At 48.1% G+C, this 26,017-nt stretch overlaps 1 protein-coding gene across 13 annotated transcripts in view; it reads right to left on the bottom strand.

Moving 5' to 3' along the window:
- Positions 1-26,017, bottom strand: part of szt2 (SZT2 subunit of KICSTOR complex) — an 84,018-nt gene that overhangs the window by 29,207 nt on the left and 28,794 nt on the right. For 8 of the 13 annotated variants that reach the window (XM_064330610.1, XM_064330613.1, XM_064330612.1 and 5 more), the window contains 24 exons: positions 25,783-25,899; positions 25,555-25,624; positions 25,219-25,404; positions 24,537-24,812; positions 23,785-24,046; positions 21,664-21,738; positions 21,057-21,195; positions 20,465-20,591; positions 20,014-20,134; positions 18,833-18,985; positions 17,839-17,941; positions 17,606-17,723; positions 16,490-16,598; positions 14,458-14,576; positions 11,029-11,193; positions 10,304-10,388; positions 6,923-6,973; positions 4,506-4,679; positions 3,651-3,851; positions 2,814-3,016; positions 2,485-2,654; positions 2,109-2,206; positions 1,835-1,967; positions 1,049-1,176 (listed from right to left, as the gene is read on the bottom strand). In XM_064330610.1, the coding sequence (XP_064186680.1) occupies positions 1,049-1,176; positions 1,835-1,967; positions 2,109-2,206; positions 2,485-2,654; positions 2,814-3,016; positions 3,651-3,851; positions 4,506-4,679; positions 6,923-6,973; positions 10,304-10,388; positions 11,029-11,193; positions 14,458-14,576; positions 16,490-16,598; positions 17,606-17,723; positions 17,839-17,941; positions 18,833-18,985; positions 20,014-20,134; positions 20,465-20,591; positions 21,057-21,195; positions 21,664-21,738; positions 23,785-24,046; positions 24,537-24,812; positions 25,219-25,404; positions 25,555-25,624; positions 25,783-25,899 (3,383 nt within the window). The remainder of the gene's footprint in view (positions 1-1,048; positions 1,177-1,834; positions 1,968-2,108; positions 2,207-2,484; positions 2,655-2,813; positions 3,017-3,650; positions 3,852-4,505; positions 4,680-6,922; positions 6,974-10,303; positions 10,389-11,028; positions 11,194-14,457; positions 14,577-16,489; positions 16,599-17,605; positions 17,724-17,838; positions 17,942-18,832; positions 18,986-20,013; positions 20,135-20,464; positions 20,592-21,056; positions 21,196-21,663; positions 21,739-23,784; positions 24,047-24,536; positions 24,813-25,218; positions 25,405-25,554; positions 25,625-25,782; positions 25,900-26,017) is intronic. The other 5 variants (XM_064330616.1, XM_064330621.1, XM_064330619.1 and 2 more) reach the window with 1 other exon arrangement.

The raw sequence follows: 26,017 nt of genomic DNA, 5'->3' as shown, positions 1-26,017 counted from the left end.
CAGACACAGGCATGGCAGGCAGTGACAGTGAAACAGACTACATGGACACGGTTAACACTACAGAGAGAGAGAGGGATGCGGAGAGAGGGGGGAGAGGGGGAGAGAGATACAAAGAGAAAGACAGGGAGGGAGGGAGGGAGAGAGACAGAGAGAGGGAGAGACAGAGAGCGAGAGAGAGACAGCGACAGAGAGAGAGAGAGGGAGAGGTAGAGAGAGAGACAGAGAGAGAGAGCAGCGGCACGAGATGCTGGCAAATAAAAACTGGATTTTGTAAGGAGAACAATGCGCTTTCTTTCGGTTTGGGCAGACGGGGGAAGCTAAGGCGTAAGCGAGGACAGGGAGACGGCGAGACGAGGACACTCGTCCGCAGGAAGTCACTCCTCTGAAGGAGGCTACAGCCACCGCTATTAAAAGAGCGAAAGGCCAGAAAACAAAGCAGCTGGCAGTTGAAGGGGTTGGCAGACAGAAAGAAAGAGTGTCTAAATTGTCAGTAGCTCAAAATACTCCAGAGAGCACTGGGGGGAAATTGAAGTGAGTAGTGTTAGGGTTGCTTGAAGCGATACACACTACTGCACAGTGTTATTTAGCCATAGCACTGCGGCTGTTAATAAGCTTTTCCTTTTTGTTGTTAATGCTGCCTTAAAGAGCAGTTAGTAAAGCAGAGCAAAACCTTTGACCACAGAATTCAGTGATTGAACTAGGCAATGAAGAAATTTGTTGCGAGCTTCGCATTTCGAAGCGACTCAGATTGACCCAAACCCAAGCAATTGCAGCAAATTTGGATTTATTTTTGCTTTCTATGATAAATCAAACAAAATTGGATTCAATTCGTATCAATATTAATCAGTACCAACATTTCTCTTAATGAACATTAAGTTATGAAGATAAACATTACTTGTAAAATGACGGCCATTTTGAGTGTCTCGGTCTAAACAATATTACCTTCAAGGGGACAGCAGCATTGTTCAAGAAAACACGATGGCTATGAATTGAAATGAAAAACTTGCAAGCAAAACAGACGAGAGGCCAAACCGACCAGGGTACGTACCTTGCTCCGTGCTGCAATGCCATTGGTGGAAGTTCCGTCCAATGAGGATGAAGTGCCTGGCAGTGCCAGGAGGGTTGCCGGGGTGATGAATGAGTGGCAGGGGTATGAAAGTGTCTCCTTGAGGGCCACTACGGAATAAAAACAGCGTAAATCAGACCCCACTGCGGTAGCTCACGTTCAGCGTCTTCGCACTATTTCAGCTTTAGTGCACGTTCTCAGTTGGCCCAAGACAGTTTTGTTGTGATGAAGAATATTTGACTATGAATCTAATAACCCATCGGCTTTACGATGACACGTATAAGGCATTCAGGGTTCATGGTCTAAAAAAGCAAAAAAAATAAAAAATAAAATAAATACACTTTAATGTAGACCTAACTCCGAAGCAGCTTGCACAGCAGCATTATATTTCCAGAGGCTATACATATTATCAGATTCATTTTATAGTAATCATTCACAAATTATGAATTTATAAACATTTTAAAGATGGCAGGTCATCAGAAACCATGAAAATATCTCAAATATCCTTCATCAGTAAGCCATTTTTCTGCTCAGTGCATTATAGGAGACAACGTGCTAAACACCACTGTTTAAGTACATAAAAGACATGAAAGCCACTTAAGACATAATTTTACTCAGTAAAGGAATTACAATAAAATCGTAATGCAGTCTAAAGGGCAAGACTTTCACACATTTCCATAGTATCGTTGTATCCAACAGGGATTTGGAGAGACAATTCATTTGAGAGAACAACAGATTTTCTGTACCGGAGGCGAAGAACAGACTCACCTTGTCTTTTCGAATACCTTCACTGTAGTGTCACTGGCCAGGGAGCTGACCAGATTGACAATCTCGGTTAGGATTGAGGGGAGCAGGAACTGAGAGGCAATCTCAGCCGTGCACTGCTGGATGGAGGGGCACCCTGTTATTGAAAGCCACAGAGACAGGAGCTCATTACAAAATGTATTACACAGAGAGAAGCCAAGAGTCGCTGCCTATCAGAGAAAAATTGGGAATGAGAGACCCCCCCCCCCCACCCATCCCTCACCCCCTGCAACCTTACCCAACTTGGCCATGAATGCAACCCATGGCTGACAGGTGCTCTGGTAAACCGGATGCAGGGTCCCTATGTCCCCCTCCTCCAGCTGGGCCACATGTCTCCTGTGGGACCGCAGACAAAACCGCCGTCAATGCACCACATTCTCAGCCCAACGGCTGCATCACATTACACAGCAGGCATTTAGCAGACGCTCTCATCAAGAGCAACCATCTAGAGTGACTTACACAACCCTCTTTTTTATTTTTTTTACACAGCATGTACATTGCCCGCATTCCCCACACCGTGCGCAAGCCCCGCCCCCCGTTTGCCAGTGTAATTCTCCGGACTCCCTTTTTGGGGAAAACGGCGGGTGGAGACCCTCGGGGCGGGGGGTTCAGACCTCTGCGTCTGCTCCAGCTCGGCGGCCCGGGGCCTGCTCTCCTGGCTCCACTGCTGCTTGACGCTCTCCGTCTTGTGCCGCCGCCGCGCCGCCCGGCTGTCCTCCCCGCGCTCCTGCACGATGTCGTCCGTGGTTTTGGGGCTCCCCAGCTCCGAGGGGTCCGGCTTGCTCTGCGCAGAGCGAGAGGACAGTTCGGTTACGCCCCAAAAAACCTCATCAACCGGAATTATGCCGCTACGTGCTAACGGGCCCACATTCTTAATTCAAAACAGAAAATTCAAACTGATGTAGAGAGGTAGACAAAATTTGTCTTGGAGCATTTTACTCACCAGTATTTCCCAGAAGCTGCGGCGGGTGGTCTTGCCGGTGGGCGTGGTGGACTCGGGGGTGCTGGTCCCGGTACTAGGGGTGGTGCCGGGCGCAGGTATCAGGGTTATGGGAGAGGGGCTGCTTTTAATACCCCTGGGACCGCTGGACTGCCGGACTGGATCCTTGTTCTCTTTGCTCTCAGGCTGTTGTGGAATCAGAAGCCCTACGGCACAGAAAAAGATGGCCATTTCAATAATAAATACATAAAAACTGACTGACAGGGTCGGTCACCATGAATGTGCACCACAAGCAGACTAGAGGAGAAAAGGAGTCTGGCTTCTCCCATGATTTCTGTTCATTATTTGGGATATTTTTACTTTAGCCAGTCCAACTGTGAAGTGTATTCTAACAACGGAGTGTAGCACAGTGGGTAAGGAACTGGGCTTGTAACCGAAAGGTCGCAGGTTCGATTCCCGGGTAAGGACACTGCCGTTGTACCCGTGAGCAAGGTGCTTAACCTGCATTGCTTCAGTATATATCCAGCTGTATAAATGGATACAATGTAAAAAGAAATGCTATGTAAAAGTTGTGTAAGTCGCTCTGGATAAGAGCGTCTGCTAAATGCCGGTAATGTAATGTAATGTAACAAATGTGAAATGCACTTAAAAAATTATGGAAAAAAAAAACCAAAACATAAAAAAAAAAATAAATAAATAAAAAACACATTTTCATTTGATCACCAAATCCCGGGAAGGTTCCTCCCATTATTACATTCTGCCTGAACGTAGGCCCGCCTGGAGGTAATCTCTTTTTGTTTCGAGCTGGACGACACCCTCAGCGGACGGCGTACTCCTTACCGTTCGTGTGGTCACTCTGGCCTGCTGGGACGGCCGCGGGCACGCTGAAGACCTCCAGGCACAAAGGACTGGGCAGCACCCGGAACTCCATGATGACGTCGCACAGGGCGTGCCGCAGGGCCCCCCGCAGCTTGTCGGTCAGCTGGAGGGGGCTCACGTTCCCCTGCTCCCAGATGTCGAAGCGGACGCGCATCTTCGCCCCTGTCCAAAGCGCAAGCACGGGGCGGTCAGCGGACCGAAAGGATCGACCGACGCCCGCTTCCCTCCGCCTCGTCGCCTAGCGCTTCACCGCTCGGGACAGGCGGTAATTACTCTCGACCGCGACGGAATACACAACATCCTGCAATTTTTTAATTTTAAGAATAAGATTTTCAAAAAGCCGCAGCAGAACAATTCTTTGTCATTCTGTCATTTCCAATTAGGCTTCGAAAGCGTTTGGTCGTTCGAATTAATTACATTTAATAAGAGTCGACCCAACAATCGCAGCAATTAACGATCCTTTCCACAGAACAGCCGCTGAAATGACAAGAATAAATATAACAAAGTGGAGCGAGCACCAACGCAAACGCAACTCACGCGCTGCCTGAGAGAAGATTGATCAAAGTTCACTCGCAAATACATGTACCGCCCATTAATAACAGTGCATACGTGATTACTTCTAATAAGTTTACCTAGTGATGAATGCGTATCCCCCCCTGAAGTTGTCTACTTAAAGGGCTCAGTGTCTTTGTGGCTTAAATTTCATTACATTCTTGAGTAATGAGACACAGGCTGATCTGTGACACGTAACAGGATTTTTCCTTCTGGCATTTTCCACGGGATCTTTAAGCACGTGGACCGACGCGCGTCTCTCACCCGTCTCCTGGCCGTGGGGGCCCAGCTTGACGACGGTCGTGAGGGACTCAAAGTGCTGGGGCTGGAGCGCGATGGCGGAGGTGTCTCCGCGCGGAGCCTCGGTGCACTCCTGGGCCGGGACCTGCAGGGGGCGGCCTTGAGCGTCCACGAAAGACAGGGCGATGCAAGCGATCCCTGAGAGGCACAGAGAACACATCCCCCCCCGTCACGGTGAAGCAGACACAACAGGCTCAGTGACAAACGTGCAGGGAAGGTTAACCCTCAACTGCTACTGTATCTCAAAAGTGAACACGATCTGCTCAATCCTCATTTTCCTTTCTGCCAGAAACTGAGAGGCTGGAGAAAAAGACGTGTCAAGTCGAGTATAAACAATGTGACGGAATTAAAGCATCTCAAGAGATTTTCTCAAACTTAATTTTAAAGAGTCCCTGCTGTCAATTCATCGCATTTCAGCGAGGGTAATTTGTTCGAAATTACAGTCTTGACAGTCTAATTGCACTGAAGGCATTATTACGGTAGTCACAGTAACACTCAAAATGAACAAAACGCATGGTTTATAACCCCAAATAAAAAGCATTTTTTTGTTTATGCCAGGAACCAAAGGTTATTTGTACAGTCGCTTCCCCGTAATTGTTTGGGGGAGAGCGCCTCGGCTCAGCCTGAATAAGAGTTCAGGCGTCCGTCGCAACAGAAACCAACGACAGCCTCGTTTCGTTTAATGGAAGCGCAAGGCACGCGCACGCCTGGACGAGCATCCGACGCTCCCGTTAAAATTACACCCGTCCGTCGCATGCGTGGCGAAGCCAGCGCTCGGGTTAGGCTCGGCTGTGGGAATTAATGCGCGCCATTAGCCAACAGATGGAACAAGGGAAGCATGATGAATGGCGGTGTCTCTCTTAAAGAGAGGACTGAAGTTACGGTTACAGGAACAAAGACCCCCCTCGGTATTACGGCTCGGTATTAAATCTGCCGCACCACGTCGGCGGCTACGCGCTAGCGCACCAGCGTTAGCGCTAGCGCCCGCCGCTCTCAAGCCACTTACACCGGTACCCCGTTTCGGAGGGATAAACCACCTCGGTCGGCCCAGGTAGAGCGAGCTGACGCCTTAAGGAAGACTCCGACTCACTCGAAAGTTCTTGTCCCGCTCACGGGGGTCAGAGAAGCTCTGTTTACCCCCGGCCTTTTAGCTTTCTCTCATTTGCGCAGCGACGGATCCGTGCTACCTGTCCCCGGGCGGCTCGCTTCGACCGCGTCCGGTCTGCGCGACGAGCCCAGTTATCGCTACAGCGCAGGACATAAACGACGGCGGTGAGGGAACGGGCTGATTTAGTGCTGACGGGTTTCAATCTAAAAAAAAAACAAAAACCAAGGGCCCGGGTTACCCAGGGGGGGCCGTCTGTCAATTCTGCTGAAGTCAGGCCGGCGCCTCGAACGCCTTTCAGGAAGCTCACAGATCTTCACCGGCGCGGCACAGGGCCCGGCCACGGGCTGAATTCGAGCTTCGGTCTCCGCGCTAGCCGAAAGGGATCGAGCTTCGGATAGTCTGAGGGCTAGTCATCCCGGCTTTACCTCCCAAGAAGTACGGGTCATTCCACGCGAAACAAACATGGCTCCCCATGCGAACCCACGACCTTTAAAGTCACCTAGGTCACTTCCTTGGGGAAAAAAATCAACTCCTTAAAACGAAGTGAAAGAAAGCACAAATACCGGAAAAGATTAGACTTAATTGTCTTAAAACAGAAATCTCCAGTCCATAAAAGATAACATAATGAGATGAAGGTGAGTCCATTGAAAAAAAATGCCTTGGTCAAGTCCAAAGATGTATTCACATAGGAAGAAGGGTCATTCTATCCTAACTGACTTTCACTTAAGTTTTTTTTTTTTTTTTAATTAACCAATTTGCATAACTGTCATCCAAGATGAACAAATCAAGAAAGCAGAGCACACATTTCCCTCAGCTTCATTTGCCCACTGCCTGCTGTGCACAAATGAAAAGGCCAATTCTTATTTGTAGAGAAGAGTTTTCAGATTAGCCTTATCATTGCGACCCTTATCAATGCAACACAAGACAGCCACGAACACACTAGCTCTGGATCGCGGTGAGGGGGATCAAATAAAAACCTCAAATGAAGCCACGGCAGTCCGCATGCACCGGAGGCGTGTCATGCAAGCAAAGGAAATGGCAGGTGAGCAAACCAACCTGGTGAAACCAGCGTCACCAGCGAGGGTTTTAACGACCAACGCAAAAAATGAATTAACGCCATGAACAACGCAAAATGGACACTGCAAAATGAAGCCGTGGAGGAAGAGGCCAAGGAAGACAGGAGGGTGGAGTCTGGAAAAGCAGGGGAAGATGGCGGGGGAGACACTCCACGTGGGGGAAAGGAAAGGGGGTGGGGTTGTCATGACAACGATACCTTGGAACTGGGAAGGTGGGAAGAGGTGCTGAACGAGCTCCGACATGGTACCTGAGTCAACACAAAAACACCCACAAGATGGCTCAACACCCTATGGGACGGCAGCCGCCGCGTCACCGACGGGCCGCCGGGCCGCATGCGCGGCCTGGTCGCCGTGGTGACGCGCGCGCGAGCGAGAGGCTCTGGGGGGGGGGGGTCTCAGGCCCGCAGGTCTCCCCTCGGTTAATGGTTGATGGGGGTATGGATGGGCGGGGTGCTTTCGGTGGCTCCTGTGGGTGCCTTGTGCGGTCGCCCTACGTGCAGCCGCCTCGGCCTTCGCTTTGTCGAGGAAACGCTTTCTCCAGGCCAGAGCCCTCGCGAATAACCCACGAGTCTGGACCCCAGCGCCCCATCTGATCGCAGCTGACGTTCTCCATGCAGTTCAACTGCGATTCGATGGACACAGGCCAAGCATTAAACCCATTTTTTGAGCGCTGCACCTGGGACCGATTCCCCGTCAAATGAGGCAGAAAAATTTTGGAGATTAGTCTACATTGTGGGCCACTTTAATCTCATCAGCGTCGAAGAATATCTACCGTCAACTTTAATTCAATCTGCGTAATACAGCTGTCGATGCTCAATTGACCAATCGAATGCGTGAGACCGTTTTTTGGTACGGTACGCCACAACCACCTTCGGCCCACATGGCGTAACGAGATAAACGAGAGCGCGAGAGCGAATGCACTCGTGACAGCGCGCAAACAGAATGGTGTGGTCACGCGCTCGAGCAGCAAAGAGAAACTAAATCTGCTGCTCTGTGTACGTGCCGAATCTTCAAAAATATTAGTGAGGATGATTTTTTTTCTCTTAGCATTATAATTTTTTGTATTTCTTTTGATGTCCTCTGCTGCCAATCCGGGGAGTGCTGGCAAGCATGCATGTGCCTTGTTCCTTTAAGGTACATTCCAGCCTTCTGGTACACTACATGGCCAAAAGTATGTGGACACCTGACATCCAACATCTCCTCCAAAATGACGGGCATTAATATGGAGCTGGTCCACCCTTTGCTGCTATAACAACCTCCATTCTTTTGGGAAGGCTTTATAGTAGACATTGGAGCACGGCTGCAGGGATTCGCTTCCATTCAGCCAGAAGAGCATTAGTGAGGTCGGGCACTGATGGGGCGATTAGGCCTGGCTCGCAGTTGGCATTTCAATTGATCCTAAAGGTGTTGGATGAGGTTGAGGTCGGTGCTCTGATCAGGTCAGTCAAGTGCTTCCATACTTCTTCATGAAACCATTTCTATATGGACCTCACTCTGTGCCCGTGGGCACAGAATCGTCTAGAATGTGATTGTATGCTGTAACATTAAGATTTGCCTTTACTGGAACTAAGGGGCCAAGCCCAAACCATGAACAACGTTACCAGACCAAGGGGTATCCAGATACCTTTGGCCATATAGTATAAGTCGACACTTGCATGGACACCAAATGAAATGGGGGCCATCACTACAGCTTAACCCAGTGTCTTAGAAAGATGATACCACAGTGCAGTACAAGAACACCATTTTTATGCAAGATCGTCCGAAACCTGTAGCATTATTTCACCGAAAGCACTTATTTAATAAAATAAATATAAAAAAGAAAACGTTGAGGGAATCCATAAATGAATGGGCATGAAAACCTTTCCATTCACAGCAACTGAATAGCGGTTTTGTGTCATGAAAGAAGAAAGCAAGGCCAAACAGAAATGCACAGTACTAAGCACAGACAAAAGACAAGTACGTTAAAGGATTATCCATTAAGAGGCAATTATGTCAAGGGCCATCTTCTTCGAGAGTGTAAAGTGTCGGAAATTTCACTGGTATTATGCTGAGAAGCACAACGAGTAAGCAACAGCGTGATCTATTCCCCTAATTATAAGGCTCCAAGCTCTTCATTCAAATCTGCGACAGTGTAAACCTCAGCCAGGTTGATTTTTCTTTTTTCGTTCGTCATTTCTCCACAGCTACAGTTAATAAGCAAACCCCACATCACATATCCTAATAGAGTGGCACATACTACAACTTCTGACCACCCTTCAGATAAGTTTGCACTGTGCAACTCTTATTGTACTTCACATGCACTTGTCATTCAAAATTGCTAAATTAATAGAATATTACAGAAGTTGCACTGCCATTTGGCAGAAAGTACAATCAAGGATTTCACAAGTTATTAACAACAGCAGTTTTACACCGTTATAATAATAATTATCAAATTCAGTTGTTCTTGTTGTCCTGGGGACCCCTGTGTATGCTGGTTTTTGTCTTGCTTAATTAAACTTGTTGAACATGAGTTCTTTATTTCAAGTTCTTTCAGAATTATTTTCCCGTAAACTTCTTAACACAGTGCAAGTTTGACTTCAACAATTTTCTTTGTCTTTGAATTCAACCAAATGTTTCAGTGGCCAGGTATCAACACTTTCACCAATTAGGTGACCTCACCTTCACCTCAGCCTTAAATTTGATCATTTGGGGATTTTATTTGATTTAATCTGGGACTGCAATTGAAGTTAGAACGAAAACCAGAATACACAGGTTCCCAGGACCGAGTTTGAGAGCTACTGGTGATGTTGGTGCAAATGCGTTTTTCGGGGAATCTTTCTTTTTACAACAAAATATTCTTAGACAAAACCTTACCTACTATTAAAGTTCATTTTTCTGATTCCACTACCAACATATACAATTTCTTCTACACATTTCCATGCCTTTTAATCTTATTTTAGTTTTTACAAATTCAATCAAACTAAAACATAATCGATTAAAACAGCCAGGAAGGCACATATGAAGTTTACAGGGGATACATTATAAAAGGTTATTGCGAGTTATCAACTGCCTGATCAGCCACAGTTAGTACAATGAGCCAGTTACCATTTAGAGGAATTATCACAAGCTGGACCTAGCATTCACAGTGAGGTAAGCGAGGTGATGTGTACACATGGTTTAGTGTTTATTAGTAATATGCTCTGCGTTATTAATACAATTGCTGGGGGGGGTGGGGGGGTGGGGGGTTGTCAGCAGATCCCTTTCAATCCCTCTCTCATATGGTGGTGTGACATAACAGATGAAACTGAGCTGCATTGTGCACACATGCGCAAAATAATAATAATAATAATAACAACAATAATAATAGTAACAAAATAATTTTGAAAAAACAGCAATAGATTATTTTGAAATGGCAAACAAACCTCGCCATCTAATTACAGAGAGGATTATAGGGGAGTGCATTTGGAGGCAGGAAATTATACCACAGCGTCTATCGGCTACACCGGGATACAAATCAACCATTAAAAAAATAAATAAATAAAAAATACTGGGAATGAGGTTTGTGCGACTGCGGTGCGGAGCTGGGAGAATGTGATTACCTTTCCCTCCCGTTCCCTGACCCCCAGGCTTATTGTAGAGGTAGATATCGGAGTCAGGCAACCCGCTGCTGGAATGAAAGTAGTGCTGTAAAGGAGGAGAAGAAGAAGAAGAAAAATACCCCCGCAGTATCGGGGAGGAAAGGAGGAGTCAGCACATTCAGCCACCGCCAACTTCAAACAGAAGAAATAAATAAAAGGACGGAAGGGTTCTGTGTCTGCGCGATGCTTTTCAGCGCGGAAATCTGGCGAATTTGCGACGGCGCGCACGCTGTAATAAATAAAATACGGCACTTCCAGGAGAGCTCCGTTTAGATTAAAGTGCACTGAAATCCTCCTAATTCTAAATTGTTGGAGATAGTCAATAATCGAGCCAGGCAGAGGTGGAAATTCCAGGTTCAGAAAGTAAAAGTCCGCGCCCAGTATTTTGTTCCAGTCACCTGATTCTTCAACCAGGATGTAGAACTACTCAGTCAAATCAGCAGAATGACTTCACGAACGGAACAAACACACGGCCGGACTTTTATTTTCTGACCCCTGGAGGTCTGCTGTCAGGTTGAAAGGTTCGCGTAATCCGTCGAAGTTTCACTTTTCAAAGGGACAACCGCCATAAAGACCAGACGCTTTTTGCTCCAGCAACAGAACCGACACGTTTTAACGGAGTCGCAGAGCTCCGCCTGCCGTCGCTCCATAGCGAATCACATCGGGCCGTGCTGCGGGCGCGTTACCTTGAAGTGGTGGACCATGTTGCTGTCAGTGTACTTGGGGATGTGCAGGAAGATGAGCAGGTTCTGCCGGAGGTAGTGCGCCACCGCCTGGATCCAGGCCAGCGAGTACTGGGGCAGGACGAACTCCATCACCTCCGTGGCCGGGGAGCCCGGCGGCTGGATGAACTGGGGGGGGGGGGTGGGCGAGACCGCGTCCGTCAGAGCGATGTTATCGCCACGTTTCCACGCCAACCGGAAACCTACCACGTCCTACCGTGTAGCAAGGCCACACGGACCAAAACTGAAACATAATTACTGTCAATTGAACATGTAACAAAATGGCCGTGCGTCCATGTCCATGTACTGTAAGGCGACAACATGGATCACTAAACCATTTGATGGGAAATGTACTGCACAACTGACAGAATTTTACGGATAGTGGCACAAGGATAGTCTGCATAAGACCATCGGCATTACATTTTCAGTTAGAATTCACAGGCATGCTTTCAACACAATGGCTTCTTTACGTTCCCATTTGCTTCCTAATGGATATTTTCCTTAAGTAATATCAAGCATTAAAAACTATTCTCTTCTCTTTCCCCCCATTCACATCCTTACAGCAGTATCATTCGTTTTTCCCTTTTCCCTGTAACAGCCATTATGAAATGGCCTGCAGTTTCAGGGTTAATTCCATCTCAATTCAGTCAATTCACAAAATGAACTGAGATTTGATTCAAGACCTCTGACGTCCCCATAGAACACAATGGGCACTTTTTTCAATTTGCAAATTGAATTTCAAATCATTTCCTGAACCGACCGAAATGAAATAGAACTGACCCCCTGCCCTCCGGGCCTGTCGATACGTGTTCCCCAAAGTCGAAGACGATGTGGGTTTCGACAGCTTTATTTAAAGCCGACACAGGTCTCAGCTTCCCCTCCCCCCAATGAAAAATGTTTCTTTCCCCCTAAGAGCATCACGTTTCCATGACAACTTTGAACTCCAGAAAGTGTTATTTTGACTGGGCTCTGATGCGTTATCTTCCTGAAAGGAGACTGACAAACCTCGGCTGAATAGCGAGCAGCTTCTAAACTCGGCTGCTCAAAAAAAAGCTATTGCCTGAAGGTGCACTCGAGCGCTTGTCAAGCGCTTCCAAATGCCATTTCCTGCAACCTATACCGTGTAATATCTTTTACTGTGGCTATTGATTTAATGACAAAAACGGAAGCAGGAATTTTAATGCACAGCTCCTGTTAACACCGCGAGCGCCCCATGTATACAAGCGGAGCGCTTTCGAGCGTGAAGTTCCTACAGACCCTTATTTCCAGAGCTCTCAGACAGGTGTTCAAAACAGGGGCGTGTGCAAACGCAGGCCTCTGCTCGCATCAGAAGGGCGGCATGGACCGGGGCGACTCAGCAGAAATTGTTCTCCGGCTCAACAGGCAACAGGTAAGGCAGAGAGGCAAGTGACTGTAAGATGGTCACATCTGGTGCGACCAGGAGCTAGAGACCTGCAAGGTCTTTATTGGAGTCAGCGCCCTAGTTTACAGCCAAGATATTTAAAAGACAGAACCTCCTGCGGTGCAGTGTCCCCATCAGCTGTGTTTGTAAATGTTACAACATTGCCACAACATGGCAGCAGCATTGTGCAAACGTTTTGTGTTAGATGGGCTTCTGGGCCAAGAAGGCCTTCTCTGGCAGCGATAGCATCAAAGGCGATAAGCAACGAGGCCCAGCCATGCTTTACTGCTCTGCAAGAGATGGTTAAAAATCCGACGACAAAAGACAAAACAAGATTTCCTACGACAAACCTCAGGTGACAATCCACTTTTGATTCTGTTCACTTATCAGGAAACTGGAGTCCAAAAGTGCCACGGAAGATTCAACATTTACACCGGAAAAAACATCTTGGTGACAAAACAGAAGGGCATGGATATCGATCCTACCTAAGCTTGTAAATGATTCATTTAAAACATTGATTACAGAAGCAGGCTAATCCCCTGTTATTCAGCTGAAAGAGGGATGCGCCAGTAACTTCATAAAAAGTCTCAAGTACCAAGTCTTCAAGCTCCAAAAGGAGCACAGTTTTAAAAAATGCTTTCAAGTCAGCAGCTGATTAGCTCCTAATTACAGGAGGTGATTGGAGTTCACACAAGGGATACAAACAAGAATCCGCTCTGTACTTTGTTAACTCATGTCAAATAATAACAAGAATTCAACTATTTCGCAAGAATTAAAGTTAAGGGCACTACTTCAAACGGAATTAGCTACAAAGGGTACTTCACCCACCCACATCATAAATTAGTCTACAGCTAATTAACTGATTAATCAATAAATTAAAAATAATAATAATGAAAAAACTAAAATAACCGCAACAGCAAACTGCAAACTCCTGGCTTATAAGGACACCCGGATATAGGAGTGGAATGAGTGGATGAGTGGAACAGGTCATTCAGCCCAAACAGACTTGTCACCATGAGGCTATTTTACCAGCAGAGAAGGAAATGTCTTCTCTAATTAAAGAGTATTCTAACAAACATCAAAAGCTAGGAGCAAGAGGAGACCTAGCAGCTGCAAGGAAAACTGAAGCCCTGGGCTCTGTATCCACCTGCTGTGAGAATCTCTTTCTCTACAAAGAATGGGTCCCCTGGACTCCATACTGGACTCCATACAGGACTACATGCTGGTCTCCACAGCTCAAAACTTCCTCTCTTTCAAAAACGTGTATTATTCATTGCTCATTTTGAAAGAGCAGGTCAGTGCCATTATCTAGCAACCAAAACATGAATATGCCTTGAAGTTCCTTGTTCATATTCAAGTGCACGGTATCAGATAAGCACAGTGAAGCTCGGTGACCAGACCCACCTTCCCCCACCCACTGCTTTGAAAATAACATTCCCAAAATTAAACTAGAGCCCCATGTTTTAAGACCTTTAGACCAGTCTTTGTTCTTTCAACAAAAGCCCCCTGAAGAGGGCAAAATCTTTTTTAATTGATACGCTAATCTGACATTGTGCGTTTGAATGTTAACCAGGAGCTTCAATGCATATTAATGCGTTCAGGTTGCTAAATAAATGGCCCTGGACCTGCTCATTCAAAATGAGCAATGAATACATGCATCTGCATAAATGCATCTGATACATGCTTAAACAAGCAAATGTCTGATTTGCCTACTTCTTCCTTGGCAAATCAGACACTTCCTGCTCACGTGTGTATCAGATTAATGTCTCTGTACGCTCCTGGATGTTTACTGAAGTAATTCAGGTTTGGTGCCTTGCATAGAGGTACGATGGCAATGCCTTGCTTGGGAGTTGAACCTGCAACCTCCGAGTCACAAGTCCAGTTCCCCAACCACTATTTGGTGTTGTTCGGCTGTGCCCGTAATCGCAGCCGAAAGCTGACCGGCGGCGGGCGTACGAGGGCGGGGGCAGCGGGGGAGACGCGGCGGGTACCTCCACGTCCGCCGGCGTGAGCTTGCAGTTGCGCACGAGCATGACGGTGATGATGTCCAGCGTGGCCTCGTCCAGCCGCTTGCGCAGAACCTTGACCAGCTCATCCGTGATCTCCGGGCCTGAGTGAGGGAGGGGAGAGAGAGGCGTCAGGGCCTCCCTCGTTACGGTCGACGAGAAGCTCGAATAGACAGACAGACCGGGCGAAACGACATACTCTGGCCTCTCCGATGGACCATGACAAACCTGGTTGAAACCTTACAAATACAAACTTGCAAAAAGGTTTTTTGTTGCCCAGTGCTATTTTCGAACTGCAGTTTGAAGTTCTGTTACTAATGGTTTAATTATTTGTTGAAAGAACATGTCCAAGGCTTTGGCTGTGTTAATCGCTGAAATTTATTTGGTGAAACACACTGTTTTGAAACCGCTCAACTGAACCATGTTTTTGTAGTTAGAATAATTTCCTGCAAATTCCTGTCCACAAGAGCAATCAACAAAAAGGTTGTATGAATAGTAGACAGGCTGTACAAAAAAACAACAATAAAAACAAAACATAGGTCTTAATAAGCCTCATGAATGCATACCAATATTCTCAACACAAACATGGGAAAATCAACAGTGCCACCTGGCAGGTAGCCAGTGGTACTGCACCGTGGATTCTATAAGTATGCGTCAGGCGGCACATTTAAATGAATCATCCCAGCCTCAGTCTATTTCAGTTGCCTCCCATAAATCTGCCGGATAGCCCATTAGTGTCTGCAGATTTCACTCAGGATAGAGACGCTCTAATGTCAAGCTGCAGCGCGAGCCTCTGCCTGGTCTCCCTGCGGCTGCCAGCCGCAAGCTGCTCCACGCTAGACGCTCCTCCTCACGGCCAGCCCCGCCCCCAGCAAACCCCCCGCTCCCATTGGCCGGCACGCCTCCACATCGCAGTGTTAACCACTTCACTTCCCTCGGGTTAAAACCAGAGTACGGCACCAACGTGCATGGCTTTGAGTCTTCTTCCATTTGATTACTTCTCTAGGAGAGAGTATGGTTTTGTTTCAGTCGCAACTACTTTGGATGCTAGTCATTTCATCACCTTTGAAGAAACTTTATCAGCAGGGTTACAGCTACACAAATATTACACTAATCCGAAGGCTTGCTTTTTTTATTTAATCCACATTTAACCAGGCAAACCCGCTGGCACAGAAAGTAATTCCAAGTCAAATCGACACCAAGGATAAGCTTATTCCTCCTCGCATCAGCGCAGAATACGTTGTGAAAAAACATTTGTTCATTTAACTGTTCAATATTATGTCTTGTAATAAAATGAGGGAGATTTAGAAACCATTACATTTATCATGCAGGCAACATAAAAATGACAGGTGACATTATTTGGGAGCACCTGAATGGCCGTATATTAACTACACATTAGTTAGCATTAAATCAATCAACGAGCACACACAAGGGTGTTTGACATTGGGGCTGTTTGACAAGTTCATCATCTACACAACCCAAAGCTGCATATATTTCACAGCCTCCAGACGTTAGCCGATCTCTGCTGCATGGCACAGCTCTAAGGATTCAATAGACTTGACCTGCGCCAAACGAAAGCACAAAAGCTAACACAGGAGGGCAGGGTTAGCCACTTGTGACAGCTGAGCGAGTCCGACATTTAATTCCAGACTTTCTAAAGAGAAAACGTCTACGAGCTCGTGTGACATTTTGTGGGTGACCTCATTCCAAGGTACCCCGTTTAATATTTGCCAAGTAGCTTTATTGCAGGGGAACGTGTTCTAACTGTGCTTACAAAAACTTTGCTGTCAAACAGCTCCTCGATGTCCCAAAATAGTTGGGGGCGGCCCCCCAAAAATATCAAGGGCAGCCTTGACTATTAAGTCCCTCCACTATAACCTATTACAAGTCTGTGATGAGGTGTAAATTACAACTTTTCTGCATCATAATTTGTTATCAGACTGGAGATCATATAGATTATTCAATCCCTGTATCGTGATTTATTGGATTGTGATTGGACACCTGCTCTGTCACTCACCAGCTTGGCCCACGCCGTGCACTAGCAGCAGGATGTGCTTGTCCACCTGACCAACTGGGCGAGACCCATCCAGGGAGGGGCGGGACCCTTCCAGGGAGGAACGGGACCCCTGAGGAAGAGGATACAGGAGGACAGTAGGAGACATAGTCCAGACACATGCATATAAAATACATTTTAAACCACCCTGACAACTGAAGCTTACACCATGTTGATTCTACCCTAATTCATGTTAAAAATGTTCAAATGTTTAAAGGTCAGAAAATCTGACTAAAGGGCACCGTCTGTCTACACACATTTAAACCTCTCCTGCTAATAAGGGTCTGCCGGTTTCATGGGAGCGTTCGAGCCCTCAGCAGTTCCACCCGAGAAGGCGAAATGCCTAGCCAAGCAGCGATTTAAATCATCACCAAAAAGCTCAGGTGAAAACCCCACTGCTCTTTGAGGACAGCTGATAATATGCCTGAAGTCTCCGAATTTTAAATCCAACCTCAACCGCCTTTTCCATCTGGGCTGAGTGGCGGGGCTGTGCCATTTCAGAGATAAATGTTTATTTAGTGTTTTATTTTTGAGCAGAGCCATCTTTCCCGCTCGCCATCAGATAACATTACAGACTGAAGAGGACTGTGACACTGAGCACTATGTCATCTCCGCTTCTCAAAAATGTGACCAAAAGCCTTTCCGCTGCTGCTTTGCCCCTGTGTATTTCCACATCAGCTATCGCTGTCCGTAAAAGCATTTATTTAATCAGGTATTTGTACAGCAGAAAGGTAATGGGACGACATTAGTCCTCCAATTAAACTCAGAAAGCCGAGGTTTATCATTTTAACAATCTGAGCGACCACAAAAGCCACACTTAATTAGAATTTTATCAATAATTGTATTTCATCGAAATGATGCAAATTGGCACTTCAGGGTTCCAGTTTGCAGCTCATGTACTAAATGAAAAGACTAAAATTATTTAGAGTCTCCAATTAGCCTTACAGTCAGGACTGTGGGAGGAAACCCACGTGGAGAAGGTGCAAACTCCACACACAGGGCTCGGTCCTGGGACCTTTGTGCTGTGAGGCGACAGTGCTACCCACTGCGCGACAGTGCCGCAGAGACGCAGGGCGTTACCGAAAGGTCCTCGCTGTAGATGGGCTCCTGGCTGCGGGCCAGGCCCACCGAACGGGACGCGTGCAGGGGGTTGCCGTCCAGATCCGAAAACTTCCCACTCTGGGGCGTCTCGGTGAGTCTAGGGGTGAGAGAGAGAGGAGTGAGATGACAGGTAAAAAAAAAACAATATGGCCCAAAGACTGCAAAGGCAGGCGGTGGGTGACCAAGGGTGGAAAGCAGGGAAGCACCTCTACCTGAGGTAGAAGACTGATTTTGTAGTGCGCTCCTGGTAGACGAACATGTTCTTCCTGTTGACCACGCAGAAGGCATTGAGCACTGAGCGTAGGGCCTGGATCGCTGGAGAGGAGAGAGAGGGATGGGAAGGGAAGGGAAAGGAAAGGGGAGGTTTATTAACCCTTTGAAGTGTAGGCCCTTTGGGATGTCTTTTTAAAATTCTACGTCAGTGTTCTAGAACTTCATTGCTTTCAACCACCAGCAGTGATGGTTACATAATCATTAGAATGTTCAGTTAAGAATGTTCTATTCACGTATTTGTGATATCGCACCATAAAGGGTAAATCCAGCCCAATCATTCCAAGACCGATTTAAAGAGTGTTAACATGGACCTTAGGCACTGAACCTCTTGGGTACACTGTACAAGTCAAGCAATCAGAGAACCAGTCTGACACATAGTGGTTCAAAAGTAATTGTGGAGTGCCAGTCAATCCAAACACTACAGACTCCAAAGGAGCTCCATCACAGTGTAAAATGACCCATTACAGTAGGGCTATTCGAGCCTCATTCTGACGTGCTGTGCTGTCTGTAGGCTTTCGCTCAAACCAAGCACTTAACCAGCCTCGACGGACAGGACCCCAATTCGGACAGTGTCATGGTTTAAAGTGCGCTTCAAAAACTTTTAATTCATTCCTCAAGGAAAGCAGACGTGCGCCAAAGCCGACCTTTAACCCTTTTTATGGTGTAACTTCACAGGTATGTGATTATAATGTTCTTAACTAAACATTCTAATGCTGATGTAACAATCCCTACTGGTAATTGAATGCAAAGGAATTGTAGAACACTGACTAAGGATTTTGATAAAGCATTCCAAAAAACCTACTCTCCAAGGGTTAAAGACCTTCTCTGCTTTGCACTAAATTACCACCTCGTGGACGTTAAGTGCGGTGGCTAACGCAGGCTTCTGCGTGGGCCGTGCCTCAACGGGACGCGAGCGGCGGCGGCGGCGCTCACCTCTGGACACGCCCATGTTGGGCCCCATCTTGAGGCGGGGGTGGATGTGGATGACCGTGCTCCACACCACGTCGCAGGCGAAGTGGCCCGGGATGAACTGCATGGTGGCGGCCAGGTAGTCCCGGGGCTGGTAGCTCTCCTCCGCGTTGTAGTCTGCCCAAAAAAGGGAAGGGGGGGAGACGTGTCAGCGTCGGGGCGAGCCGTAACCCCCTAATCGCTCTCCACCCCGACCCCCACCCCTCACCCCCCCGCCCCCTGTTCCCAAAGAGACGCACGCCGTCCTAGCCCCGCCCACACTGCTTTCTCAACCAGGCCCCGGCGTCCGCCCCCGTTAACGGCATCCGATTGATTCCCCCAGACGCCGAGACGGAAACCAATCGAAAGTCTGACTAAACTGCGCGAGCGATTCCGCTTTTACTGCCTCGATAAAAACACGGCTAGTCACGCCGCCGAGCTTCTGTCCAGCGAGCCGCGAGCCCCGTCCCTCAGCGCCCCCCTGCCCCCCGTCGCGGGCGCCTGCCCTCAGCAACCCTGCCGCGTTCGCCAAGCGGATCTCTCCCGCCGGCCCGTATCGATCGGGCGGCGCAAGCGGGTCCGCGGCCCGGGGAGTCGGACGGGCCCGCGCGGGCGGCTCGATGCGTCATTAACCAGCGGCCGGATCGAGTGTCCGTTAAACCTTGCGCCGCCGAGGATGCGCGCCGCGACGCGCATACCCACGACCTCGTCTGGATTTCGCCGCAGCCGAGGTATCAGGAGGGACGAGAGCGGGGGGGAAACCGAGGCTGTCCATCACGTGTTCTGAACGAGCGACCGTTCGTCTCGCCAGACTGCCTGACGGGTCTTCTGGGTTTCCCGACACCGAGAGAAAGTGAAATTGAACCTTTTTGTAAAACGGGGGTATTTAAGGGTGGATTCCACTGGAAAAAAGACTGATATGCCGTGACTCGGCTCGACGGCGGCTGGAGAATATAACGCCGCAAATTACACGAACCGAAGCGAGTCACGTTAGACTGCTTAGCTTCCACACAGTCGGCCATTAAATTAAACCCAGTGATTCTCCTTTTACCAAGTAAGTACCGCTTCACTTACTGCCGAAAACACCACTGTTAAAGACTGCTTTCCCTGACTGAGATGGAGCCCACAGCCTACAGTGCGTGAGTGAGGACACCCTTCTGACTGACCGTCGGAGCTGGCCATCTTCTGCCTGTACAGAGACTCGTTCTTCCAGATGTCCTCCTCGCTCTCCGCCACCAGGAGGGAGTTGCACACGTGGCTGTCGTGGAGGTCCTTCAGCAGGAGGCGCTGGGGAGGGGAGGGGAGGGGAGAGGAGGTGTCAGTCAGTCAAAGCCTAAAGTGCAAATACGAGAAGATCAATTCGTATAGTGATTGTAAGTATGCCTGATGCTACTTATTTAGTGAAGTGCCTTGTCATTATGTCACTGTTAGTATGGAGCATAGGGGAAATGTGAATAGGGACGACGAGGGGGAGGGAACTGAATCAGTCCAGGAGCTGTAATTTAGTTTCAGTACGTACCACTGACAGTTATGGTATGTACCGAGTTTAAAAATGAATCGCTCAAAAAGATGTCCGTTCGATTTGGAACCACGCTAACGGGCAGTGGGGGGTCTCACCTGGTTGACCACGCGGCAGATCTCCCCGATCTTCCGCACCACGGTGTGATGGAGCTGCAGGTACTCGGGCACCTCCTCCTCTTTCTCCGCCTCCCCCGTCCCCTCCTCCTTTCCTCCATTGAAGCTCCTGCAGGAGACGCGCCGACGACAGTTCATAGCCGAACCGCGAAAAAATGTGCACGCTACGCTAAACGAGGTGCTAGGACAGGCTACGGATAATCCATTAGCTCGTTGATGACAGACTCTGGTTTTAAGGTTAAGGTTATACCTTAAAACAACACTGAATAGAATCAATGGAAGAAGCCATTTTGGAATAACAGGAAAAGATAAATCAGCAGCAGCCAAATAAACGATTCCCCAGAGCGCACTTCCAAAGACTTATTGACAATACGCCGTTCAAATCCAACGTCATAAAAACAGCCGACATAATGCGTACTAAATCCCAAGGTGCACTTTAATTATCCTATCGACCTCAGTCACCGTCGGTCCTCCGGATGGACACACATAAACCCCGTTCAACGCCCATGGGGTGCAGTCGCGGACGATGGGCCCTGTTTGTTGGGAGTACAGGTCGTTTGCGTGCGTGTGGTACCTGGAGTGGGAGTACACCTCCACTCTGTCCTGATGGATCTTCACGATCAGCCAGAAGTCGGGCATGAGCGGACACTGGGGCTCCTGCTCGTCCATGGTGGGGTCTTCGCACTCGGAGTCACTACTGCCCCCGTCGTAGCCTGGAAGCAGGGAGGGGAGAGAGGGGGGAACGGAGAAAGAGAGGGAGGAGGGAGAGAGAGAGGGAGAGAGAAAGAGGAAAGCAAGCGAGAGACAGATAACAAATAAGTTTGTCACATTTCTGTCACTTCTCATTTGCTCCAACCACTCTTCTTGCTCCGAGAAGCAGGCGAGCAGACCTCAATGTTAAACGCTCATGCTGAGCGGAATTGTGTCAGTTTCCAGACACCCACTGCAGTCTCCGTGCCCGGTCATGTCAGTTACCACCAAACAGCAGCTGAGCAATGTGATCCCAAGAAACAGATCCCCGAGCAACTCGCAAAGCTCGTTTTGTGCCTTGGCTTTGCGGCTACGGCCACTCTGCCCCCGAATGGGGTTTGAACATGCAGCCTGCAAATGTTCCCAAACCAGCGTTCCAGTTCAGTGGAGGGGTTTGTAAGGAACGAGAGAAGAGAAAGGGGGGTTCGTACCGAGCATGTCCGAGTCCAGGCTGCCCTGGCTGGACACCACGCTCTGTACCCGGCTGGGCCTCAGCTTCCCGCTGCCTGGAGAGAAAACACACCTTCTCAGACAGGAAAACCACTCCAGGGCCGACCGCTGGCGCCCGCACTGCATGCTGGGAACACGGCTCTGTCAGGCTGCACTGCCCTGCATTGTATAAACATCAATTTAGTGTAATGCTAAAAAATTTTATAGTAGGGTACCAACTGTTCTACTGCCATTATGGCCATCATTGTGTGTAAAAAAAAAGAATAAATAAAAATAATAATCCAAATATAAAAACCAAGGGTCACTGATATTAGCTTAAGGAGAATTTTATGCACAAAAAATAAATTCGCCCTTTGACTTGTTGACATAAGCCTTGCTTAAAAAACAACGCTACGACTTAAACTGGTAGGAATATTTTTACTAATTTTGACAGATAAGCAATTAGCATGTCAGCAATTAACATCTATTTAAAAATTTTATGATCCGAGCAAAATCACCAAATTGCAATAATTTGCAAATGGATGAAAATAAGAGAATAGTAGTAGTAAAGATTTTTCCTTTTTACGTGCACTTGAGACTATTCGCTCGCATGTCAGGATAGAATTTTGAGTTGTCCCTGCTGAATCACCGAGGTGGTTTTTGAAAATTCTGCCCTGCGCCTTTCAGAAAAAATAACGAGCCGTCCACAGACTAGCTTTTGACAGTCCCGCTGCTACGGAAACCGCGGCCTGTGTTCAAACAACAGCTGTCCTCAACTTGGACTGAAAAGTAAATGCGAGCGTTACATCTTTTCTTCACAAACTCAGCTTGGCAAATTTGCTTTGAAGACAGCAGAACATGCCAAACAGTGTTTGTGGAAAAAAAGATCACTGTTGTACTTAATTATCAGCCAAAGCTAAAGGCAAAAGCCAATTGAACCCCAGCCAGGATCTCGATTCTCCAATGTGCCGGTATTTTCAGAAAATGCCAAACCCCGCCGGGGAAGATTCAGGACTCTTCTTTCCCAGCAATTACGGAATTTAACCCTTTGCCGCACATGTTATGATGAATCATTGCTAAAGCACAACATTTCTCCGAATGTTTCCAGAAACACTTCATTTCGTACACAGACTCAAGGGCACTATGCTGGAAAGGGTGGCTGACCTAAATCTAAAAACGATCAATACTGCAACAATTCATTAAGGCATAAAGATAAATATGCATACAGCTCTGGAAAATATTAAGCGACCACCTCATATTTTTGAAGAAGAATCAGGGTTACTCCACCAAATATTGATTGATCAACAGTTCCAAAGCAAACACATTGTTATTTTTACTACTTATGGGTACAAACTTGTTTGGTTTGCTAGCTTCTATTCTACTCTTCTTCTACTACTTACAAGGGTAACATCTTGAATATTAATGGCACATCTATGAGGGTTCTTACAGTGATTTTTTTCCCAACAGCTGGATATGGTCTTGCCAGCATGATTGCCATCTCAACCATCTTGTTGCCAGACTGACCATCTCCAGACCATCTCCAAACCAGCTAGAACAAAGCTGGATTTCCCACCAGGCTTAAAATTACCAATGTGTAGAGAAACGGACCCTGTGTTAACATCAGTAATCTTGCATGACCTTGCATCATCTTTATTTTTGGACCTGTTGTTTTACTGTTTGTGACAGCTGGGAGTAAGTTCTGAAACCGCAGCATCTCCAGAAAAGGGAGAGTAGCTCTCTAGGCAGCACTAGCTGAGTTTTATGCAGAAATCTTCAGTATATTTCTACCATTTTTCATATTTTGTTGATTTTGAAATGACTCTGAAATCACGATTACTCAAACAATGCAAATCCAGTACCTATCCAGCTGATATTAAAGGTTACAGCTAACCTAACCATTGGATACAGCCTGAGCCTGATTTTCTACACATAGACACGCATGCATATTTCTGACCGTCGAACATTTACAATCGTAGCGTTTCACGACCGCGCTCTCACAGCTGGGCTAGCGCACGACAACGGGCGGATAACGAGCTGCGCAGCTAACGAGCTCCGTGGCGCACCGCCGCTCGTTTAAGCCGCGAATCGGCAGGACGCGGGCGGGAGGGGGAGGGGCTGCTCACTGTGAGTGGCGGACTGCACCGATTCGGCCAGGCTGACGGCCGAGGGGGTCTTGGGGGGGGAGGTGTGCTCGGAGGACCGGTCCGTGCTGCCGCTGGGCTGCAGGAGGGGCGGTTTGTCCCCTGTGGTGCTGCTGCCGCCAACGCTGCCCGAGCTCTGGGGGCAGGTCTCCTCCCTGTCCGCCAGGCCGCCGTCGCAGGGCTCTGGGGCGGGCTCGCACCCGGGCAACTGCCCTGGCACCGCCCGCTTCTCCTCTCCCTGCCCCTAGAACAGAAAGCAGCACATTACATCACATTACTTAAACGGTCACTCTCATCCAGAGTAACTTAAAATATTCATAGTCATAAATATTTTTGCACCAGTACCATAATCTGTAATATCAAACAGAGGCAATGGAGTAAGAGGGGAAACTTCCATGTTGGAAGCAGTTTTACATGCTATCGGAAAAATATCACTGTTGTACGCAGCTAAAACTGTAGAGGCCTGGATTGCTTGATAATAGCACAGGCAACTACAATCTCATACAGAAAATAGAAACAATAAATTATAGTTCAATAAGCATTGATTTGCTGCGTGTTTGGAATGTTAACCGCTCATTCCACCATGTTCAGCAGTTTGCTATAATGAAGCCTTCATGATGAGATGATAGCCTTCATAAAATGCTGGTTGCTGTCCTCCTTTCTGTGTGATTTATAATATATATTTCATAAGAGGTAAAATGTTTTGTTTTAGAGAAGCGTGTTTCTCAGCTCACCGCAGAGTTAGGCTCCGCCCTCTCCACCTCGGCTTCGCTGTCCGCATCCTTCCCTGCCGCGTTCCGATTGGCCGACGCCCCGAGGGTCTCGTCCACCACCGCGCAGTGATTGGGCTGCTGGGCGGCCCTGCCCTCCTCCTCGGCGTTCGGGGGCGGTTCGGACAGCTTGCGGGCGGCCAGGATGCGCTGGGAGTGAAGCCGGCTGATGGACACGTAGTGGAAGTTATCCAGTCCCCCGTTCAGCAGGTAACCCTGGAGGGACATCCTGCGGAACTCCTACACAGAGACAGAACAGCGAGGAAAAGAAACAGTCACTTCATTTGAAACATCTAGTTCACAATGCGTGGAAGCCCTCTTCTGGCAATAAAGGAGATCGCAACCTTGTGGCCAGAAAGATCAAGGTTCAAACCCTGATTGCTACAACAAGCAGTTACGGCTTATACGTGCCCATTTGCTTACATTCATCTTCAAATCAAAATGGCGGTTAAAGTTTTTTTTTTTTTTTTAATTTACCATCATTCATAACCTACAATATTGGACATCCGCATATCACTGCTTGCATCACATTGGCAGTTCTTTAAATTCCAGAATAATACATTGAGACCAGAAAAAATTTCTTGGAGCAAAAACTAACCCTAACCCCAACCCTGGCCCTACTATGACGCCACAGGCCGTTCCCCACCTCTTTGAACCTCTCCAGGGACTGCTCGGGGCCGAAGACGAACTGCAGGGGCACCACCTCGCAGTGGCAGCGGGGCCGCCCGCTGGAGCGGTACACGTGGTCCGCCACCTTCTGCAGGGTGGGGGCGCCGATCACCCGGGAGTGGCGCAGGGCGGAGACGATCTCGTCCTCCAGCAGCCAGCGGATCTGCAGCGGGGGGGGGAGGCGCGTCAGCTCAGGGAGAAATACAGGAATCGCGCCAAGAGAATTTAAATGGAATTGATGACGGGGTAATCAGAGACTGATGCAACACGCTGTCGGGATTAATTGTAGAATCGAGAGGGGTCGAACTCATACCTCATCCATGGTGGCCAAGACGGCCAGCTTGTGCGGGATGGGGAGTTTGGCCAGAGTGTCCCCCGAAACCCTGAAGGGAGAGGGAGGTTCAGAGAGATCAGATTCAGCAGACTGTATGGAGACTGGGAGAAACCGGACTGATACCCTTCCTCCCGAACCCTCCCTCTCAGCGGCTGACTCCAGCCCCACCGCCATCGTAGCCCCAGGCGCCCCGCCCCCAAAACTCACCCGTCCACCCCGGAGCCCCGCAGGCTGTCCAGGGTCCCCATCAGCTCCTCGTCCGAGCGGTAGGAAGATGGCTGCCCGGGGGAGCGGTTCAGGGACACGCTGCTTTCTGAGGTGTACCTGTAATACACACACACACACGCACACACACACACGCATACATGCACATGCACGCACACACACACACAAACACACACACGCACACACACACACACACACATACATATCACACGTAGCA

The sequence above is a fragment of the Anguilla rostrata genome, chromosome 4 (genome assembly GCF_018555375.3).
Source record: "Anguilla rostrata isolate EN2019 chromosome 4, ASM1855537v3, whole genome shotgun sequence".
Classification (NCBI taxonomy): domain Eukaryota; kingdom Metazoa; phylum Chordata; class Actinopteri; order Anguilliformes; family Anguillidae; genus Anguilla; species Anguilla rostrata.
This window is presented reverse-complemented; position numbering and strand designations above follow the sequence as displayed.